The 23454-nt window shown below is 42.2% G+C and overlaps 1 protein-coding gene and 1 non-coding gene across 2 annotated transcripts in view; both read right to left on the minus strand.

Moving 5' to 3' along the window:
* LOC102489483 (mitochondrial import inner membrane translocase subunit Tim23) overlaps window positions 1-23418 on the minus strand; it is a 25108-nt gene extending 1690 nt beyond the window's left edge. The window contains exons 1-6 of the mRNA XM_006165905.3: window positions 23193-23418; window positions 20521-20579; window positions 13926-14019; window positions 13723-13807; window positions 8564-8622; window positions 6073-6183 (exon numbers count right to left, since the gene is read on the minus strand). Of these exons, the coding sequence (XP_006165967.1) occupies window positions 6073-6183; window positions 8564-8622; window positions 13723-13807; window positions 13926-14019; window positions 20521-20579; window positions 23193-23298 (514 nt within the window). The 5' untranslated portion in view covers window positions 23299-23418. The remainder of the gene's footprint in view (window positions 1-6072; window positions 6184-8563; window positions 8623-13722; window positions 13808-13925; window positions 14020-20520; window positions 20580-23192) is intronic.
* On the minus strand, window positions 10017-10215 carry LOC114005600 (small nucleolar RNA SNORA74). The gene has a single exon (XR_003547433.1). It is a non-coding gene; the product is annotated as a small nucleolar RNA SNORA74 (small nucleolar RNA).
* Window positions 23419-23454: the final 36 nt, after the last annotated feature.

A 23454-nucleotide genomic window follows, 5' to 3' on the forward strand; every position in this document is an offset into this window, starting at 1 on the left:
GGAATGAGCCCAGGCTCCAGATCAGGGCTGAGACACAGGAGCCATGTGGGAAGCCTGGAGTTGGGTTCCAGGCTGATGTGAGCAGGCAGGCGTGTCTGCCTCTGACCCTGGCTTCCTGAGAGGCTGGGAGGGCTAAGGTGTGGTGATGCCTGTCTCTTTCATGAAAGGAGAAAAAAAAAAAAAGACAATAAAAGCAGTTAATGAGGGCTGTAATCAAGCTCTGAGCCATTACAGATGATGAGCCCCACCCTCACCCCCACCACCGGCCCCATCCATTGACTGGTATGTCAACTCCCATAGCCAGTGAGCACTGAGCACCATCAGACTACTTTGAAGAATTCAAGAATTCGACTCGCACTATTTCTGTGTGTCAACAAAAGAACTTTTCATGTGAAAAAAGATCAGCTATAGGTATGTCATTTGAAATGCAGAAACAAATGTTTCAGTTATTTGAAAAGTCCCTAAGGCCAACGAGGAAGCTACAAATGAATTTCTCAAGAAAAAAATGCCCCAACTACTTGTGGTTATAAGATGTCTTGTAAATTTGTGGTGAAAAGAAACCAAGTTAAGAAATTCCTCAGGAATGGAAGGGTGCCCAAAGCAGCTTTGTAGAACGTGTGATGCCCTCTCTCCACTCCACAAAGCTCACAACTTCCCGAACCTACACTATATCCCTGCAGAGTATCAGGAAGACAGGGAGGGAAGCCTTGATGGCTACCGAGTAGAACTCTGCCAGGAAATTCTGTGTGGTTAGTGATGCCGCTGCCAGAACGCATCTGCATGGATGCCCTACCAGGTGGCTTCAGCCGATAGTTTAAAGGGCCCCTCCCTCCAGGAATCTTCCCCACTCTGAAGACTCCAGATAGCAGACCTACTTATGTTGTTCTTGGATTTCACTGTGAAGGCCTACAAATATCTCTCTCTGACAGACCCAAGTGGAACGGCAGACGTCGCCTGAAACGGCTATCAAATATGTGGTAGGGGGATCAAAAACACCATTAAAAAACTACTATGAAGTGAGTGGGAGGGATCTGTTCAAGGTTCACATCGTCTCTAACATGTATCCTGCCACAAGGCGCAGCAGTTGAATTTACACCTGTAGATAACATGTTTGAAAAATGATGGAAATTGGAAAATAATGCACACTTAAACTGTTAGCTTAAAACAATCTGAGCCTCCTATCTTTGACCAGTAAGTAAACACAAAGCCATAGAACGGAAAGTGAGATGCAATTAGAACAACTTCCTAAGGTGGGAAAAATAAACTGAGGCACAGGAGAATAACACCAATGGTATCTGTAACAGCACTTCTATGACTCAGATAGTAAGGGGTCTTCTAAGCACATAGCAAAAACGTAATACTCTGTACTCCACTCTGAATCAACACAGCAAATGCCAAGCTCTTCGTGTTTGTCAGGAAAATGAGGGCAGGTAACTGAAAGCATGATATTCTGCAGATACTATTTCCTGAAATCACACATTAAACTTTAGACCAACTCCTCTGGATTTCTAATCTCTCAGATGCATAGGACTTTGAAATCTGCCCATGGGTTTGGAAAAAGATGTAAACCACTGGCTTTTGTTGTTGTTTTTAAACTGCCTAAGCCTATACACGTTTCCCAGAAAGGAATGGGGAGGGGAGGGAGAAAACCCCATCAGGGTGTGGTCACACTGCAATCCTTTCTCCATTCCTGTCTGTCTATTCTGGGCATGCATGCACAACATTTGGCTGGTTCTTCTGGCCACTGGGGCTGGGATTTGAACTGAAGTCATGTGGGATCTGGCTCCCTTCACCACTCAACTATGGGGCCAGGATTGGGCTGGGCCCTTTGCTTTAAGTGTCCAAAGAATGTGGTTTCTATTTGGCTCTAGAATTTTTCCATACTAAATCTTGGCCATCAAGTAACAAGTTTCGGGACCAGCAGTTAGCGTAATGGCTATGTCACTGGACTCTCATGTAGTCGAGTGCGCTTTGAGTCCCAGACCCGGTGGCTTAAACTCACGCTGGGCACATGTGCATGTGTGCCCAAGATCCTGAGGAGAATGGAGAAGAAGGGATTGCGGCGTGGCCATCCCCCCTGGGGGGTGATTTCTTGCTGTCTCTTTCTCTCTCTTTCTGGCGAGCTCACGCACCCTTTGGCAAAAACCTCTCCAAAAAACCCCAAAAAAGTAACAAGTTTCCCTGACAACCCTCTATGCATAGGCACTAGAGGTAAAATAGAAATGAGATCCTGGCGCTTTCAGACCTTTGAGACAGCAATGTCACATTAAGTGTCCCTTAAGAACATTCTTCAGAAAGCTTTCTATATTCTAACCAAAATGAAACAAGTAGTTAAAAAGTGAAGGGACATCTTCAAAGGTTAAAATTATCTCCAGCAGGAAGACACCACACACATGCAGTTTTGATTTATTTAGCACACAGCTACAATGACTCAAGGTCAGGCTGCTATCACATACCAGGCATGTTTCAATTTTAACTCTTTCCATCAAGCCCAGAATTTCTCAACTGGGTGATCTGTTAAAAAGTTTAAAAGGCCTCTGCTTTAGGTTTTCTGTAATCAAAACTCTGCCCAACTAAGCACAGCAGACTGATGAGCAAATACACCTGCTCTGAACACAGAGTAACCAAATAACACCAAAGGTCAGTGTCTATAAAGCAAAACAAATGAGGCTGTTTCTGCTGTGTCTTCTGTCCTTGCGTCCTTACACAATTATTCTAGAAACAGAGGGCAAGAATCACCTCTTAAGATGGTTATGGTTAAAAGGTTTAATTTAGCAGTGTCTAAACTAAATGCCAACCATTCAGAATTAAACTTCACATGCCAAAAAGCAATCTCATGATGACTGCCTTATTTCTATTACAGTTTTCTAGTGAGTGAAAACTCATGCAACACATATTAGGGCTAACTGGCATAATATATAAAATATTTCAATAAATCAGTTAAACTAGCCCGACAAAAAATAAAGGGTATGACGAAGCACTGGACAGAAGAAAACCAATGACCACTGAACAATAGAAGTTGCTCAATCCTGTAATTAGGGATAAGCAAAATAAAACATTAAGAAGATACTTCCACTGACTGGCTTTAAAAAAGCAACAGTAGGGACCAGCAGATGGCATAATGGCTATGTCACTGGACTCCCGTGTAGTCGACTATGGTTTGTGTCCTGGATCCGGTGGTTTAAACTCACACCTAGTGTGTGTGCGTGTGTGCCCAAGATCCTGAGAGGAGAATGGAGGAGAAGGGATTGTGGAAGGGGATTTCCCGCTTTCTGTCTCTCTGGTGAGCGCAGGTGCCCTATAGCAATAATAGATGATCCTCAATGTCAAATAGGTATACACCGTGTAAAGGCGATTTGGTATTAGTTATGAACATTTAAGACATGCAGGCAGATACTTTGGCTCAAATAATCTGACTTTGGGCAAATTTCCCCAGCACCAACTAAAGTGTATGTGTAAACCTGTATTTAATAGGGTGTTAAGAGGGGTCTTGAGGAGGCAATATCTGAACAAGGATAGATGAGGGAGCATGTTCTGTAGATGTCTGGAAGGTGTTCTAGGAAAAGGAAGCAGCAAGAACAAAAGCCCTGAAGTGGGACCTGAAAGGCAATGGGTACTGGGCCAGCTGGGTCCAACATGCTGGCCACTGTGTGGTTTGAATCTGGTACCCTGCAGCTTGAAAGGCACATCACGTACGTGGATTCCCAAAACCCTGAGAGGAGAACAGAGCAGAAGGGACTATGGTGTTGGCCACTCACCCGGGGGCTGTTTTCTCACTTTCCCACTCTGTCCCTCTCTGGGAAGTGCACACACACAATAGCAAATGTTAAGAAAATATATGGCAAGGGGTACAGTTGCAGAATCTGGAGTATGCAAATAAGCAAGGAAGAGAATGATATAGAAGACAGAGTGTCAAAGACCACTGTAAACGATCTGGCCTAACTGGACTTTGCTTAATTCTTACCTTCCAAATCCCACGATCCTTCATTTAATCATAAGCCAGAATGTATTTATCATTACTCGCCAAGTTAGACTTTCACCCTAGAGTTTATACCAAGAGATCTTAACTCAGCTTTTATAAATGCTCCAAAACTTCCCTAAGATCCTCAAAGGGATCTGGGAGTTTCCCTATCACCCACAGAAAATCAATCACCCAAATGACTAAGAATCACAGGCAAAAACTATTTCTGAAAGGACAAAGGACTTCAGGGATACAGTATGTACGTTGTCAAAAACATTCTTCAGTGAGTTTACTTCTGCTTGGCAGAGACTGCAAATAAGGTCTGTGGCGAGGAATCACATGTACTGCTTCCACAACAGAACAAAGCCAACAGTGAGGCAGGAACCGGCCTTCTAGTGACCAGATCGCTTTTGATTTCCACCGCCCCTGTGCCATCAGTGGTGGGGGCGATCACCTATCCACCGCCCCTCACCGCGCCCATGCCATCAAGTAGTGAAGGCGATCACCTATTACCAGAGCTGAGCCCCTTATCAGAAACACTGAGCTCTCTGCCCACTATTTGTAGTTTAATTTTCCTCAAGGATGATCTAGTATTTTCCTGTGCAAAAACCTTTAAGACATGCTGCCTTTCCACCTAAATTTAAACTGCTCCCTGTAACCTCCACGCTCCAGGCTTAACCGACCTTTCCAGACTCTGCTCCCACATCTTCCTTACGCGAGTATGACCACACAGACTCATCTGAAATCAGTCCATAAGGCCCAAGTTAACTGTCTTTGTCCTTTCCCTCTTTCAAGATTACCTTGATTTCTCTATCCCATACATAATTTGGTATGAAAAAGACAATGGGCTTTGGAGTCAGACCAGGGCTTGATGAGCACTTCACCACTGAAGAGCGGGGTGAGCAAGTGAAAGTGAATTAACTGTCTGAATTTCAGGTTACCTACGTAACAAGGATAAATTCCACGCCCTTCAGAGACTTGTAAATGAAATAGCCCATATGAAATAAGTGACTTCTCTCACAAACACATTTTATATAATTCTTACAGAACTTGACAGTTTTTCTAGTAGGAAATCAACAGGCACTATCTAAAATTTAAAAAAATCAAGAAATAAAAAAATAATTATTTCATTTAGAAACAGGATATTAAGGGCAAAGAAGTAAAGTAGCTGCCTTTGGGAGCAGGGCATTAGGGTGAACATGGTGAGTACAGCAGACAGATTTTAAGATAACTCTGACTTTAAAATTACATACACGGGGCCAGCAGGTAGGGTGGAAGTTAAGGCAGCTGGAGCCCACATAGCCAAGTGCACAGTGGAACCCTGGACGTGGTGGTGAGAATGTCCCTAGGTACATGTGTAGATTCTTTTTTTTTTTTTTTTAAGCTCATGATGTGTTTATTTATGCTTAACTATTTCAGAATGCATATACTTTTTCTTTTTAATTTGAAAAATTTATTTATTTTCAGGAAATAAAATGACACTTCTTAAAATATGAATGAAATTTGAGGTTGTTACGTTGGGGGAGAGGAAAATGGAGACTTGGTTAAAGGGGTTAACTGAGTGTCAGTTTTGCAAGATAAGAAAGTTCCAGAGGTTGGTTGTCCAACAATGTGATTATATTTAATGTGACTGAACAGTACATTTAAAAATGGTTAAGATGGGTTTTTTATGTTATATATGTTTTGCCACAATTAAAAAAAAATGAAAACAAACAAAAAAAACCCCACAGTTAAAACATTAGGTTATTATATGCAAGAAGTGTAAAGTTTCCGTAGAAAACCAGAGATTAAAAGCATACTTCAAGTATATTAAGAGACAGCCCTGAGACCAGCAGTTAGCGTAATGGCTATGTCACTGGATTCCCACACAGTCGACCGTGGTTCGAATCCCGGACCTGGTGGCTTAAACTCATGCCAGGCGCGTGTACGTGCGTGCCCAAGATCCAGCGAGGAGAATGGAGGAGAAGGGATTGCGGCATGGCCATCCCCCCCACCCCCCGAGGGGTGATTTCTCGCTTTCTGTCTCTGTCTGGCGAGTGCACGCGCCCTATAGCAAAAACCTCTTCAAGAAAAAAAAAAAAAGAGCGACCGCCCCAGCCGACAGTACCTACCTGTACATTTATACAGCATGCCCGTCATGGTTCCGGCCGCCACCGTGTTAAGGTCATCTTCCGCCCCTCGTGTTTTCTCAATGATAACACCAAATGCACTATAGAGCAAAGCTAAAGGGGAAGTGGAAATGCTCGGTGACGAAAAAATGATTCAAAGTCAGAATAGCAACAATATTATCCAAAGGTAATCACTAGGACACTGTTTTTATTAGCAAAAACATGGCTACAAATGAAATACCCATGAAAAGCATGTGCAACCCCCCACCCCAGCCTTGCCCAGAAAGGGACTATCTGTATAATGGATAGTATGTTGTCACTTAAAAACCAGAAGGAGCTACATTCACCAATATATAAAGCAAGTACACATGTGTAAGTTTGTGGTCCTGACCGGCTATGCTAAGAAATGTCTGCAAATCAGGAGAAACACCTGCTATTTCTGGAAAATGCCCTTGGGGAAGCCTTAGGAAGAATATTTTAAAATTTCACTTATATGTTACCTAAAATAGCTGTACTTGGATTAAACACTTATAGAGACAAACCTATTTTAAAAACTAAACTTAAAAAAAAAAAACAAAACACCATGAGGTCTGATTCTCATAAATGTCAACACTGTAACAGTAGAGCCATTAAAATTTTTTGTTTTGGAGAGGTTTTTGCTATACAGCTCATGTGCTTGCCAGACAGAGACACAGCGAGAAATCATCCCCCCACGGGGGATGGCCATGCAGCAATCCCTTCTCCTCCGTTCTCCTCTTGGGATCTTGGGCACGCACGCACACGTGCCCAGCATGAGTTTTAAGCCATCGGGTCCGGGACTCAAACCGCGGTTGACTACATGGGAGTCCAGCAACATTGCCATTATGCTAACTGCTGGTCCTGATCCATCGAATTTTAAAAGATCTCCCAGCTGCCCTACTTCTGTACCTTTGCAGACCCCTACCAGGCATGGACACACTGTTCCTTACCCTCTTCAAAACAGCAGCTGCATCCGACCCCCAATACCACCACACTAAGCTTATTAGCATTACATTTCCTCTGCTGTGGTATTTTTATACATTTCTATAGAAGCGCATACTCCCATTTCAACTTATATAACTGTACTTGTAGGATCAGAACGTTGGGACCAAGCACACCACAACGATACACAGGGGGACTAGCCATCCAGTCTGTCCAGGACTATGAGGTGCACAAGGACGCACTGCTGCCTATTCTAGGTGTGGGAGTAGTGCAAAGGAACAAGGGAGCGGGGATGCGGGGTGAGCAGCCTGGAAGCAGCCAGCACAGGATCCTCCACCTGCCTCTGTGGTAAGTAAATGAGAAGCTCCTACATCCTGTGACAAGGCTGGGATCTTACTCTGTCCAAACAAAGGTTTTTTCGACCTTTTCAATGAGTTGTCTACCTCTTCTCTTACTTAATCTGTCACAATTACAAAGACTTTCAGACTTTCAACCAAGATCATCAATTATAAAAACCTTAAATGTTAGGACATAAGTGCCACAGTAGATCCATCATTAAGTCGTCAATAAGCAAAAGACCCAATCATCCCTAAGCATAGGGTATGAAAACACTTTATCATGACTAAACATTACTAAATTACCTGTTGGCTAGACTGCAAAGGTTCATTATCTACAAAGGACCTATTGCAATTTGGGCAATTTAGTCCTCAATATCGCAGGTAAACAGACTGCTTAATGGGCTATTAAGAAGACACGCAAGACAACTAGATTAATCTACCACGACTGGGTACAGACCTTGAACCTTTCCTAACATACAAAGTCATTTGCCCTGGAACTAAATTATCTGGGTTTCATTTAGTTAAAACATGATTTTTATTTGGTATTCTGATAGACAAGGGAGTGTACAGTGTTGAAAACAATTCCAAACATTCAGAAATGGCGATCAGAATGACATGTACACTTGAGACTGCTTTGTTCTACTGTTCACGATCTGTCCCTAAGAAGCATGAGACGGTCTTTAGGAAGATCTTGGTGGGGCCAACAAGTAGTATGGTTAAAGCGCTGGATGACCACATGGCCGACTACAGTTTGAAGACTGGACCCAGCAGTCTGAAAATCATGCTGGGGTGCATGTATGAGCTCAAAACCCCAGGAGAAGGGACTGTGGCCTTGCTATCCCCCACCCAGGGGGTGATTTCTCACTTTCCCTCTCTGTGTCTCTCTCTTCTCTGGCAAGTGTACAGGCCCTATGGCAAACCTTAAATAAATAAATTAGCTCTTATAAAATACAAAGTATGAAAAAACAATGCATTGATTTAAAAAAGTCTTCCTACCAAAATAAACTTGTATTTCAATTTCATCTCCCACAAACTTTCTGAAGTCCCTGAAGTCCTATCACATCTATGCTACACAGAATAGACTTAAACGCAACCATTGTACATGCCAGGGCCACAATTTTTGATCAAACTGTTCGTGACACTTAAACATTCTTTCTTACATTAACAATTTGTTATCAAATGAGAGCTCTACTTACCCAGAGAACCTAAAGTGTTAGCCCAAAGTGCTCCTTGCCTGGTCACCATATTCAAAATTCTACCAGGGCAGAAAAGAAAGAATCTGTCTGTATTTAGAATCATTAATTCTCATCTTTAACAAACCCATAACGGCAGATACTTAAAGTGCCTAGACCCAAACTCCAAAGATGCCTTAATTTTAGGATTTATCCCAGGGGCGGGCAGGTGGCGTGGAGGTTGGGGAGTAGACTCTCACATGGCCAACCACTGTTTGAGTCCTGGACCTGGCAGATTGCTTTCTTTTTTTTTTGAGAGGTTTTTGATATAGGGTGCGTGTGCTCACCAGACAGACAGAGAGAGACAGAGAGACAGAAAGCAAGAAATCACCCCCCGGGGAGATGGTCACGTCGCAATCCCTTCTCCTCCATTCTCCTCTCGGGATCTTGGGCACGCACGCACACGTGCCCGACTATGTGGGAGTCCAGCGACATAGCCATTATGCTAACTGCTGGTTCCTGGCAGCTTGCTTTCTGACTTTCCTTCTTTCTCTCTCTCTCACTGTCCCTCTGGTCAAATTAAAAATGGATAAATGAATAAATAAATAAAGTTAAATAATTCTGGAAAAAAAGTTTTATCCCAATACTTCCTCAGATTCAATACGGATGGTTTTTACTCCATATAAATCAAAGTTAGGTTAAAGATTTCAAACCTGGACCTGGCAGATTGCTTTCTTTTTTTTTTGAGAGGTTTTTGATATAGGGTGCGTGTGCTCACCAGACAGACAGAGAGAGACAGAGAGACAGAAAGCAAGAAATCACCCCCCGGGGAGATGGTCACGTCGCAATCCCTTCTCCTCCATTCTCCTCTCGGGATCTTGGGCACGCACGCACACGTGCCCGACTATGTGGGAGTCCAGCGACATAGCCATTATGCTAACTGCTGGTTCCTGGCAGCTTGCTTTCTGACTTTCCTTCTTTCTCTCTCTCTCACTGTCCCTCTGGTCAAATTAAAAATGGATAAATGAATAAATAAATAAAGTTAAATAATTCTGGAAAAAAAGTTTTATCCCAATACTTCCTCAGATTCAATACGGATGGTTTTTACTCCATATAAATCAAAGTTAGGTTAAAGATTTCAAACGTTTTGGGCAATGGCCAGGGAAAATTCTTACTAAACATGCCAAATTATTAACTATATAAAGGACTTGGATGACAGCCTAAAATACATTTGATGAATATTGGGTCATAAGGAAAGTCATAACATATTTTTCTGCAAAAATGCGTCATGACTTTTCCAAAGACTCTAGTTTACAGAAATTGATTTAACTATAACAAACTAGCTTGATGTTCTTTTTTAGGAGAGGCATATACATTTAAGACTATTACACAGAATCAAAGTAAAGAATACTCAAGCACAGAATACAATGTAGAACCCAAGAGACGGAAACAGTGAGGACACGTGGAGAAAGCACTGCGTGTCTGCTCCCAGACTAGCACCAAGCAGCCAGAGTGAGTGCTTAGCACACTCTCGAGGAAGCAGTCCTGCCTCGCACCAGTGCCAGACGCCACCAGAACAGTGACGAGGGCAACCGGATGAGAGAGACAAGACACTGCTCTACCAGCAGTGTAACACCATCACTGGAACGATCTCCGGACAGCTGACTACTGCTGGAAAGCACAGAAGTGCATCAACAGAGCTCAATCAATGCTCTACAGTAAGACGAACTTGTGTTACTTCTGAAAGACTTTTAAAAAAGAAGCAGTGTTTACAAATAGAAGTATACTGTTTCTTTTCTTCTTTCTCTCTCTTCTTTTTTTTAAAGAGATTTTTGCTATAGGGTGCATATGCTTGCCAGAGACACACAATGAAATCACCCCCCCACCCCCACCCCCAGGGGGATGGCTACACCACAGTCCCTTCTCCTCCATTCTCCTCCTGGGATTTTGGGCATGTATGCACACATGCTTGGTGTGAGTTTGAAGCCACTGGATCTGGGACCCAAACCATGGTCAACTACGTATGTGAGAGTCCAGCAATGTAACAATTACGCCATCTGCTGGTCCCACAGAATATATTGTTTCTAATCAAAGTCATGAGTCACTTAACAATGAGGATATGTTCTGCAATGTATCACCAGACATTTCTGTCACAGTGCAAACATCATGGAGTGTACTTACATAAAACTAAATGGTACTGTCTACTATGCACCTAGGTTATATGGTATAATATTATAGGACTGCGCATGTATACTACATATAGTGTATACTACATATAGTCTGGTGTTGACCGGAACACTATCACGGGGCACATGACTCTATGTCACATATTTCCTATGTCACATATTTTAAGTTCAGCACATAGTTTTCCATTGTAATAAGCTTTAAAATATTAATTTTCATGATTATATTACTGGTAGCAAGTTGGTAAAATTCTTTAGTATACAATTTGGCAGCAGACCTCCATTTAATGAGCCCTGAGCTACTTCTCACTTTACATCATCTCTCAACAATCCTTAAAAAAGCTTATTTGGCATCAGCAGGTGGCATGGTGGTTAAGGCTCTGGATGCTCCTACATGGCTGACCACGGTTTGAGTCCCAGACCTGGTGGCTTGCCTTCTCACTTTCCCTCTCTTCCTCCCTGTGTCTGTCTCTGGTCAAATGAAATGAAATGAATGAATGAATAAGATAAAATAAGTAATTTTTTCTTTTAAAAGAAAAAAGCTTACTCAAGATCACAAAGTAAAAGTAATGAAACTAAGATCTGAAGCCACGTATACCAGCCTGGTTCTAAATCCTATCTTTATTTTCATCACTAAATGCTGTCTCCCTGGCTAGAAAGATCAGAAAGGTAATAAAAACAGGTAGATAAGATTAAAAACATGCAAATCAACTCAACCCTCTTCAAACAAGTTAACTTACTGTTTTAAAAAACAAAATGATCTCTTTGGAACCAGCAGTTAGCATAATGGCTATGTTGCTGGACTCTCACGTAGTCGAGTGCGGTTCGAGTCCCGGACCTGGTGGCTTAAACTCACGCCAGGCATGTGTGCATGTGTGCTCAAGATCCCAAGAGGAGAATGGAGGAGAAGGGATTGCGGCATGGCCGTCCCCCCTGGGGGATGATTTCTTGCTTTCTGTCTCTCTGTGTCTGTGTGGCGAGCGCATGCGCCCTATAGCAAAAACCTCTCCAAAAGAAAAAAAAAAGATCTCTTATAAGAGGTCTTCTAAGTTCATATTAAAATGATGTTGAGGATTTGCTTCACAATAATATGAGAGAGGAGATGGAACATGACTGGCCACTATGGGTCACTGCTGAGGATGGACCTTGGTTCAGAAGTGTTCATTAGACTATTATGTCTACTTCTGCATAGATTCTAAATTCTCTATAACAGAGTTAAAAATAATTACTGGAGAAAAATACGAATATTTAGAATATAAATATAAAAATATTGAGGAGCTGGTTGTAAGGCAATGGCAGTGATCCACACAGTAACAGGACCATGAAATAATTGCAGGCCTTTAAGTCCCCCATGTTTAACTCTAGCACACCTGCTGTCATCTGCTGGCTCAGTAGCCCATAAAGATGATCAAGTTGAAGGTGTCTTAAAACCAACTGATGATCCAATAAAAAATATTTTCCACTTACATAAAGTATAAAAATGTGCTGGGGCCAGCAGGTGGTGGAAAGTTAAGGCAGCTGGATGCCATATGGCCAGCTCCATGCTCTGAGTCCCCAGCCCAGGGCCTGAGACATGCCATGCATATGTGCACTAAGTATGCCCAAAATCCAAAGAGGAGAATGGAGGACGGGACAATGTGGCATGGTCATCCCCCCCCCCCCCCCAGCGGTGATTTCTCTCTCTCAGGTGAGCGCATCACCCTACAGCAAACTCAAAACTAAACAAACAAGTGCAAAAGCAAACCACATTATTTAGGGAATATCAACAGGGACTGGTCATGTTTATTTCTTATTCAGGGTGAAGACATTTGTCATGCACACTTTCCAACCCTTTAAATTGAACTTTCCCTTCTCTGTAAACATCAAGTTCCTTGAAGAAAACTGTCTCATCCTTTTAGAACTACCTCCAAGTTCAAAGAATTTTTCTTAAAGTTTCTGTGGCTCTCCATTTCAAAAGCGGAGTGAAGTCAATGAAGAGTTCAAGTGAAATGATGGCAGATCTAGTCGTCACTCCAATGTGCTGCTCGCTTTTCCACTACCTGTACTATGCTTAGGCATTCCCTACAGCAACCAAATCTCCAGTTAATCATTTAACAAACTGGAAAAACATGCCATACAGACCTGGAGAATGGAGCAGGTACAGGTGAAATCTGCAGCTGGGGCAGCACAATGCTGATTCAGAAGCCCCCCCCCAAAGCCAATTTTCATTCCAAACCGCCCCCCCCCCCCGCTTTTTTATAAAGAGAGGGATTTTTGCTATAGGGTGCTTGCATTCGACCAAGCGACAGAAAGCGAGAAGTCTCCCCCCCAAGGGGGATGGCCATGCTGCAAGCCCTTCTCCTCCATTCTCTCAAGATTTTGGGCACACATGTACACATGTCTGGCATGAGCTTTAAGCTGCTGGGTCCAGGTCTTGAACCAGAGTCGACAACATGGGAGTCCAGTGATATAACCATTACTCCATCTGTTGGGCCCCCCCAAATGCATTCTAAATGATCAACTGTGAGGGACCACCAGGTGGTATGGTAGTTAAGGTGCTCTCACATGGCCTACCATAGGTCAAGTCCTAGATCTGGTGCCCTGAAACTCCCATCAGTTCTGCAAGCGTGCCCAAAATCCAGAAAGTAGAATGGAAGAGAAGGGACTGCAGTGTTGCCATCCCACATGGTGGGTGAATTCTTACTTTCTCTTTCTCGGTCTTTGTGTCCCTCCAGCAAGCACAAGTTCCCTATGGCAAAAACCTTAAAAAGAAAAAAAAAGTTAATTTTATTATTATTATTTTAAATTTGTCCAGAGAGAGACATAGAGAAGTGAGAAAGCAAGCTGCCAGCTCCAGGACTCAAACCATAGTCGGCCATGTGGGAATCCAGCACCCCAACCACTAAACCATTTGCCATCCCTCCTTGACTCCTTTTGAGTAAAATAAAAAGAGTATCTCAAGGTCATGCTCATTAAACCAACAGAGCAGAGGCTAGGAGTCAAGGATTTCATGAGACTTACTGGACATTTCTTGGTTTGGACCAGGCCATGTTCTGTGTTTCCTTCAATCCTAGCCGAAGACCGTTCATTGCTCCAAATGCAGCCCCTGGTAAATCACAACATTCATTAAAATGATACAACTTTATACTGAGAACAGCACTTTTGCTTTTTTTCATTTTAAAAGACAAGGCTAAATGCAAACAATTACTAATTATTACACCCACCTGTCATGCAACATCCTCCAATGGTAAAGAAGGCCAGCTCAAATCTGCCCCGGGTTTTATTAGCTCCAGTTGGTAAAATAAATTCGTCTGTATCCTACAGGGGAAATCAAAACAAAGCTGAGTGCCCCTTATGACACAGTGCTTTTTTAAAAAGCAAAACCTAAAATTAACTCAACTGTACTTATTCAAACAAATATAAAAGTTTCTGCAAAAACAGCAACTAAATCAAAGTGAAACAAAATACACACACACGCGTGCGCACACACACAGTTCTCAGGAATGATGCTCACTTAGAACTTGTTTCCTTCACAGTGTAACCAAGACTGTATGTAAGCTGCTTACTTAATGATAAACTTAAAGCCATAGTGAGAGTTTAGGAAGGACAGCTCTAGAGAAAGATATGCCAAAAGCTATGAAAACAACTGATAGGGGATTGGGCCAACCTTATGCCTTGGTGGTTAAGGGAGCTGAATTCCAGACCCGGCAGCTTGGAAACTGGGCTAGGCACATGTGCAACTGTGCCAAAAACCAAAAACCTGACAAGATGGAGAAATAAAGAAGGGACTGCGGTGTGACTATGTCCTGTTGGGAGACTGCTTTCTCCCACCCTCTCCGCTGCCACTCTGGGGAGTATACACACTCTCTCAATTTAAAAATACATTAAAAGAAAAAAATAGTTGATAGGCTATCAATACGGAAGGGAGAACTTTCACACTCTAGCAATCATGGACTGAGCACCACCAAATGATTGTTAACAAATGAGCAAAACTGATTAAAATACAACAATCAGTTAGCTAAGGGTAAATTACTCTTTAATAATCTGTCACTGTTAGGGAGTATATTCCATTCCTCTGGTAATCTTAGAAAGCTATAGACCCTTTCTAGTAAATGCAAACACCAAATTTGCCATGAAACCCTGGAAGATTACCCCAAATCCCAAGTTGAAAAGGCTACTCTATGGGCAAAATACGATCAGCGATCTTCAAGAGTCAAGACACCTTTATAAAGAACCCTCCTCCTTGCCAAGCCTTCCACACCGAGTCGTTACCAGCAGCTCCGGTGGGTGGCAGTCTGGGCAAAAACAGTGTGCTGTACTACCCAAGGGGACTGCCAGCAAGTAGTGACCGTCCCTTCCCTGGGGTCTACCCAACTTTGAGAAAGGCCTTCCTGATGAGGAGAGAACTGTGGCTCTGTACTGGTTTTTGATTTCAGGTGTCTATTCACATTTTCACCAAAAATCATGCACATAAACAAACAATGTCTGCTCTCCACACACAAAAATGGTCTCTTGGGCCAACCCTGAATGGATCCTGTTACGATATAGTGTTCATGGTTTTAGAAATTTTAAGGGCTTCCAGACTAATGATTTTGTTTTAAATTGTGCTTCTAGTCTGCTATATTTGGGGACTGACAGATGGCCTACCAGTTATGTCGCTGTACTGCCGCGTAATCCACTGCAGTTCAAGTCCCAGACCTAGCAGCTTAAAACTCATGCTGGGCACATGTGCATGAGGGCCACAAATCTCGAAAGAATGGAGAAGGGACTGCAGCATGGCCATGCCCCCAGGGGAGTGATTTCTCGCTTTCTCTGGCAAGTGCATGTGTATTCTAGCAAAAATCTCTCTAGAAAAAAAGAAATGCTGTATTTGATCCGATAAGGTCAGTAATTTTCCCTCAACCTAGAAATGGATCGCTAATGAACAATATGAAATAAAAGACAGCTATGATGAACAAAAAAGGAAGCACACACGTTCCTGTCAGCACCCCTCTCAGCTAGTGTCAACAGTAATAAAACGAAGGCTGAAACCAAATGCACATCAAAATATGTTAACACAGAGAATGTAGAGAAGTTGAAAAGGTTTCCACTAAACTTAGGACTTAACTAGTGCTGCTAAGTACCAGGGTTTGCTAACACAGAAGAGAATCGAATAGAGGGTGGGCGTCCACGAACCTAATGAAACGGAAAGCTGAGATTATGTCAACTCTTTAAAAACAAGTGACCAATACTTTGAATGTTGGAACTGTTTACGCTCTCCTTGTTTTTATACCAGATGTTCATCTGGGCTAATAAGAGAAACATTTACTACTTAACATAATTTAAAAAGAAACTTCATGTAAGTGTAGTGACAACACAATTGTTAGCAAGAGAAAACACGGAGAGTGCCTCAGATAAAGGTTGTCTTGGGCCAGCCCCATGGCCTGCTGGTTAAGGGAGCCGATCTCACATGGGTGACCCTGTGGCTTGAGAAACACACTGGGCACATGTGCATGCACGCCAAAAGATCCCAAGAGGAGGGAGAAGTAGAGAAGGGACTGTGCCATTGCCACTCCCCAGAGTGAGTGCTTTCTCCTCTGCTGTCAATAGCAAGTGCATGTGTCCTCTGGCCAAAAGTGTTGCCGAAAACCACGAGTGGATGGGTAGTATTTATGAGGTCTCTAACCTCCATAAGTATGGGAAAGTGTTTTAGAAAACATAATTTCCACTAGGGTATTGTCTTAAATTTAGGTTTTCTATGGTTATTTATAATAACAGAAAGAATGAGATTTAGTAAACAACACAGTTTCATATCAGAAACCCCTTTAGCATTTCAGCGGAAGATGCCAGTATCCCTGTTTTTGACGAGGCCCAGCCTAGATGGCAGACTACGGAGTAATAAACTGCAGTGCAGGAAGCCGCCTGACCCACCCCAGGGTGGATCAGCCCGGATATTCACCACCTAAGATCCGGAGAAGCTAGAGCACTGGGGAAAGGGGATTTTGGTGATGAGACCCTGTCCCTTTCTATTCCCCACCCCTCACAAAATATGCACATGCACTATCATAAAATTTTTTTACAGTTTGTAATGAAATCATAATTTTTTGGATTAAGAACCTTCCTTTATATCTAACCATAAGCCCCACCTATTAACGCAGAGTCACACTGGCACCGTACAACATATGAAACAAAGCTGTACTAGTATATCTGGATTCAACATTTAAACAAGATGTGATTAGCTTTAAAATTTTAAGGAAATACCTGATAGAGGGATACTTTTAAAATACAAATCGGTAAACACCCAGTATTAAAAGGTAACATCTGAGAAACATTTCCTGCAAAAATAAAGAAGCTCCAAACTAGTAAAGTCCTAATCAACTTTCTGCCATGTGAACACTTAACCCAACTGTGAAATGCTGCAGCTGTCAGATGCTGTTCATGATTCAGCTGTGAAACAAAAAGCTCCAAACATTACTTCAAACAACATTTTTATTATTTTTTTTATTTATTTGTTAAACAGGCCCAGCCTAGGTGGTAGTCTGTACGGAACTACACTGCAGTGCTGGAAGCTCCATGGCCAACTGTGGTTTAGACTGGGTTAGCCCAAAAACATGCTGGGCTTGCACACTGGTGCCCAAGATTCTGGGGGAGCTGGAGGGCTAGGGAAACGTAACTCACAGTGTGAGGAGACCCTGTGGACTCTGTGTGCTTTCCATCATTCAAAAAACAAACAAAACCCTGATATACATCAACTATATAATTTATCTATTTAAAGTGTACAACTCAGTGGGTTTTTTGGTAGAGTTGTGCAACGAAGACCACAATCAATTTTAGAGCAGTTTCGTCACTTCCAAAAGAACCTCACACCTGTTAGCAGTTATTCCCTTTACTTCCTAGGCAGCTACTAACCTACTGTGTCTGGGTACGTGCCTGCTCTGGACATTTCATATAAATGGGATCATATTAATATGTGGTCTTCTGTGACTGGCTTCTTTAATTCAGCAAGTTTTCAGGGTTCTTCCACACTGTAGTATATACTGATAATTCATTCTTTTTATTTTCAAATAGTATCTTGTTGTACAAATATGCCACATATTCATACAAACCACTTTGTGGCTATTTTGAGCACTAACATACACCTGGTGTTAACATGTTTCCAATTCTCTTGGATACACACAGAAGAGTAGACCACCAGGTCATAAGGTAAGTATTTTTAACATTCTGAGAAATTGCCAGACTGTTTCCAAAGCAGCTGTATCATTTTACATTCCTACCAGCAAATAAGGAAGGTCCAATTTCTTCATATCCTCACCAATAGGTGAGGATTAGTACTTGTTACTCTGTTACTACTTTTTGATTATATTCAGCCTGGTGAGTGTGAAGCAGTATCTCACTGTGGCTCTGTGATTTATGTTCCTCTAATCAATAATGCTCAACAGCTTTTAAAGTGATCCTGGACATTTGTTTGTAGAGAAATGTCTACTCAGACACTTTGCTCATTTTATAATTACACTGTCTTTTTATTAAAGTTCAAAAAACATTTTGCTGTAGAGCATGTGCACTCACCAGAGAGAAATCAGGGTGAGTGGGGAGAAAGCAGGAAAGCACTCCTCTCTGCTCTGGGGGAAATGATCACACTGAGATCTTTTCTCCGGATTTTAGGCATGCACGCACATATGCCCAGCATGTTTTTCAAACCACGAGGTATAAGACTTGAACGGCATAAGCGGTCAAGTGGGATCCAGCCACTTTAATCACCATGCTGTTGGCTAGCCCTTTAAGGTTTTAGGAGCTTTTTAAAAAACTCTAATATTCTAGAGACCAGCAGTTAGCATAATGGCTATGTTGCTGGACTCCCATGTAGTCGACCACAGTTCGAGTCCCAGAACGGGTGACTTAAAACATGCCGGGCACGTGTGTGTGCGTGCGTGCTCAAGATCCTGAGAAGAGAATGGAGAAGGGATTGTGGCATCACCATCCTCCGGGGGGTGATTTTTCACTTTCTGTCTCTGTCTGGCGAGCGCATGCACCCTAGAGCAAAAACAACTCCCCCCCCCCAAAAAATTTCTAATATTCTAGATTTAACTCCTTTATTAAATACTTAGTATTTCCATTAAATTCAATTGTTAACTTTTCATCACTTGTGCTTTTGGTATCTTATTTAATCACAACTATTTACATCTCTGATTTCTTCTAAAACTTTGTATTAAAGCTTTAGCTCTTACATTTAAGTTTAATCCATTCTGAATGTATATGGTGGGGTCAACTTCTCTCCTTTGCATAGATTCTAGCTGTCTCAGCATTGTTGAAAACAATTTTTGCCACCTGTCTTGGCACCTTTGTTGAAAACCAATGGAATGTAAATAATGTGAGGTTTTATTTCTGAACTTTGAATTCTATTTCAGTGATCTATGGTCTTACTCTTATGTTAATTTTACAATGTCTTAATTGCTGTAGCTTCTAATAAATTTTGAAACTGGGAAACACATGTCTTCCAACTTATTCTTTTTCTGAGATTGTTGGCTACTCTTCACCTCTTTAAGTTTTTTATGAATTTTAGAATCAGCTTGTCAATTTCAGCAAAAAAGCCAGCTGAGATTTTGACAGTCATTGTATTCAAACTGTAGGTCAATATGGGGAGTATCACTGTGTTACTGATATTAAATTTTCCAAGATCATAAAATGTCTTTCCATTTACTTAGGTCTCTTTAAATGTCTTTAATAATCAATAATGTCTTATTGTTTTCAGAGTGTAAATTCTGTACCTCTGTTAAATCTATTACTAAATTTTTTTAATGCGACTTATGCTACTGGTTATGAGATTGTTTTTGTATGGTAATCCCCCCTCATCCACGGGGGATGTATTCCAAGACTCCCAGTAGATGCCTGAAACCACGGAGAGTACAGAATCCTATATATACACTTTGTTTTTTCCTATACATATATGCTTCTGATAAAGTTTAATTTAATAAATTAGGCAAGAGATGCAACCACCAATAACAAGACAGAACAACTATAAATATATACTGTGATAAGTATGTAAATATGTTCTTCCTCAAAATATTATACTGTACATAGACAGTTGACCATGAGAACAAGACTGTGACATCTGCAAATATATTTTGTTTTCCTTTTCAATCTGGAGGCCATTTCATTCTCTTGCCTAACTACCCTTGCTATAGAAGTTGAACAGGAGTGAAGTCTGTCACCATTAAGATGTTAGCTTTGGATATTTTGTAGATGCCATTCCTAGTTTAAGTATTTTTTCAACCATGAAGGGGTGTGATTTTGCCGAATGCTTTTTCTGAGTCTGCTGAGATGTGTTTTCTGTGCTGTATTCTTTCCTTTGTCGTTTATACATACTGACATGGCACAGTACATTGATTTTCAGTTGTTTGCCTTCCTGAGACAGCCAACTATGTTTTGTAGTCCGGTATCCTGATAATGCAAATTGAGCTTTAAAAACAAATCACTTAACTACCTATCATAATACTTTTATTGGGATGATTTTTATTAATTCCTTGTTACTTTAACAAAAATAAAAGAAAACTAAATGGCTTCAGGGAGCAATGCATGCCAAGTCTAGTGGGTGGGGGGGAGTGAATATAAAGGGGGAAAAAAGGCTTAGCGCCTCCAGACGTACATGTTACATTGCGTCATCTGGAAACTCATGACACATTTTTTGCACAGAAAACCAGAAAAATATGTCATAACTTTCCCAAAGACCTAATAGTTCAAGGCAGTGTAAATACTTAAGATGCTGCTGGGTTTTTTTGTTTGTTTGTCTGTTTTGTTTTTAATAGTAAGGTAAGTACCAACCTAGCAAAATCTTAATCTTACCTGCACGAGATATCGTGGATCCACATTTAAATAAGGAGACAGAGGATTCATACCAGTTACTAGAGAGAGAAAAAAATGTCATATTGCAATATAATCCTTTAGTTACTTCATTTAGAGTTAATTCAGTTCCTGAGTGTTACAATATTTTGTATTTTTGATTCATAGGCTCCCTGAATGCGAACATTTTCTTTGTTTTATCTACCCTATCAGTTTGGGGGCTGCCCATCCCAAGGCCCTTAACCCCAAACTAGGTCTCATATAGGTGGCTCAGACTCTCCTACTATTAAGATACTGGCAGTAACACGGATCGAATGATCAAACTAGAAGAAAACATAGCCTCCCGATTGTTATGAAGCTAATTTCTTTCACTTTACAAGAATGTTTGACAACTAAATAAACTGCAAAGTAAGACTAACAAGAGATGAAAAATTCCATGACGAAAACAGTGGTTGAGTGTTGTATACAAACATTTCTCTCTGCTCCCAGTGCTGAGGAGGTGATTTACTGCAGCAAGGTGAAGAAATCCATGTCATTACTAGTGATGGAGGTCAGTGAGAAAGAAATGCAAATTTCCTAAGAGCAGGGCTTTACTTCCATTCACTTCCAAGACAGAAAAATATCTACCAAGAAAAATCAACTTCCCAAATTCTAAATTAAATCTTGGACTCTTCTGTATCTCAGTTGATTGTTCATGACTCTGACCTCATCAATTGAAAGCCTTATTAATTCTGTTTTTCAGTATTCCTCATCTGTCATGCTACCATACTAGCACAACCATCAAATCTCACAGCAAAAATGCTATACCTAACTCCTGGCTTCCTTTTTCCCTTTCAGTTCATTTTTTGTTTTAGATTTTGCCATAGGGCATAAGTGCTCACTGGAGAGAGAGAGAGAGAGGGAAAGTGAGAAATCATCCCCCAAGGAGGATGGCCACACAGCAATCCCCTCTCCTCCATTGTCCTTTTGGAATTTTTGGCAAGCACGCAGGCACACAAGCACACATGCATCCAGTATGGTTTTCATGCTGCTGGGTCTGGGACTTGAACAGTGGACTCAGCCCAGTAGGGTCCTGTGCCTTAACTACCACACCATCTACTGGCCCCTCAGTTCGCTTTCTATACATCAATACCAACTAGTCATTTTCTTAAGGAGATCAGCCCTAATGGTTTCACCTGTACACATGTAATTAAACTTAAACACTTTCATGTGGCTTACAAAACCCTAGCTTAGCTATCATTCCCTGCCTCTTTGATTTCATCAACTCCTACCATCCCATGGCCTGGCAATCCTGCAGATACACTGGTCTAACAGCTGTTTCCTAAACATGCCAAGTCTGTTCAGAATATTCCCATCAACCATTTTCCTGAAAACTCATCTCCCAGGTACCTGCCTTGTACTCAGATGTCAATTCTCAAATGTCAATTCTCTGGCCCATTCTAAAATGGTTCCCTGCTCCCATACTATGTCCCAATCCTGTTATGTTTCCTTTAGGCACTTATCACTAACTGCAGTGTTTTCATTTACGTTACTCGGCTCACTGTAGTAGAATTTAAGCTCCAGGAACACAAGAATCAACTTTCTGTTACCACTGCAGTCCTGCACCCAGAAAAGTAGCTGGCACATTGCAGGGGCTCAATGAACGATGTTTTATTAATGTATTTATTTTCACATTTTGGCCGAAGGGCACATGCATGCCAAGGATAGAGAAAGTGAAAAATCACCCCCCTCAGGGGATGGCTCACACAATCCCTTCTCCTCCATTTGCCTCTCAATTTTGGGCACCCACACATGCACGTAGCAGGGATGAGGTTCAAGCTGCAGGGTCTGGGACTTGAACCACGCACTTGGCCATATGGGATCCAGATGCTTTAACCTCCACACCACCTGCTGGCCCTAGACTCAGTTTTGATACGTCAACACCAGGGACATGACAGGGCTTTTATTTATTTATTTTTTCCTTTGTTGCAGAGTGTCAAGGGCCTGAAGAAATAGCACAAGGACTCTCAAAATGAGACTTTTGCAAGGGCTGTATCTATCACCATCTTTCAAGTTCTACTTACCCAGCTGGGACCTCAGTCCCTAAGATCTGGAATACACAGGCATAGGTATGAGGACAGGCATGGGCAAGGTACTCAAGTCTCTATCCTTGACCTTACCCAATTCCCTTCCTCTAATTCTTACCTGGCTTGTTTTTTCACGTCTAAACATTACTTTCAGAGTTCAGTTCACTTCCCAGCTCCTCCAGAAGGTTTCCTGGCTATTCTCAACTCCTATGCTTCGGACCCGCACGCACGATTATTGTTTTGCCCTAAAAGCTACTTTAGGAATGTGTAACTTTGTGCTTAAAAACATGAACTTGGGCTTGCTATTTGGGATACATTTTCTTGTAGAGCTGGGCGTCTTCTTAATTCAGGGCCAAGCACATGTCCCAACAAACGGAAGCTTGAATATAACCGGAAGAAAACCCGCATCACCTAAGTCAAGGTCAATCACAGAGCTCCCCGGGGATCCAAGGCCCTAAAATCTCCTTACATCTTACAAGAGCGACCCCGTCCCTGGTGCCGAAGCTTGTGAACGCCGGCCCGAAACAAATACGTAACGAGCAAGGCCGCACGTCTGGTGCAGGGGAAGGGACCGATCACGGCTGTTAGCACGCTAGGCCCGATACTTACGCGGGACGCCGGCCAAATCCGCGTGCGAGTACCCCGCTCCGCCCGCTCCAAAAAAGCCGGCCAAGCCCCCTGTGGTCTTGTTGCCGCTCCCCCCGCCGCCCTCCATGGCGTCGCAGCAATCGGTGGGTCTGTGCCCGCCGCCGCCTCAGGCCGGGGTCGTGTGCGCGGCGGCGGATTACGGGAGCAGCCGGCACCCCGCGTCGCCTCCGCCTCCTTCACACGCTGACCTTCCGGAAGCCGGTTCCCGCTAAGCGCCACACTT

Source organism: Tupaia chinensis, unplaced genomic scaffold (assembly GCF_000334495.1).
Source record: "Tupaia chinensis unplaced genomic scaffold, TupChi_1.0 Scaffold144071_2, whole genome shotgun sequence".
In the NCBI taxonomy this organism is placed as follows: Eukaryota; Metazoa; Chordata; class Mammalia; order Scandentia; family Tupaiidae; genus Tupaia; species Tupaia belangeri.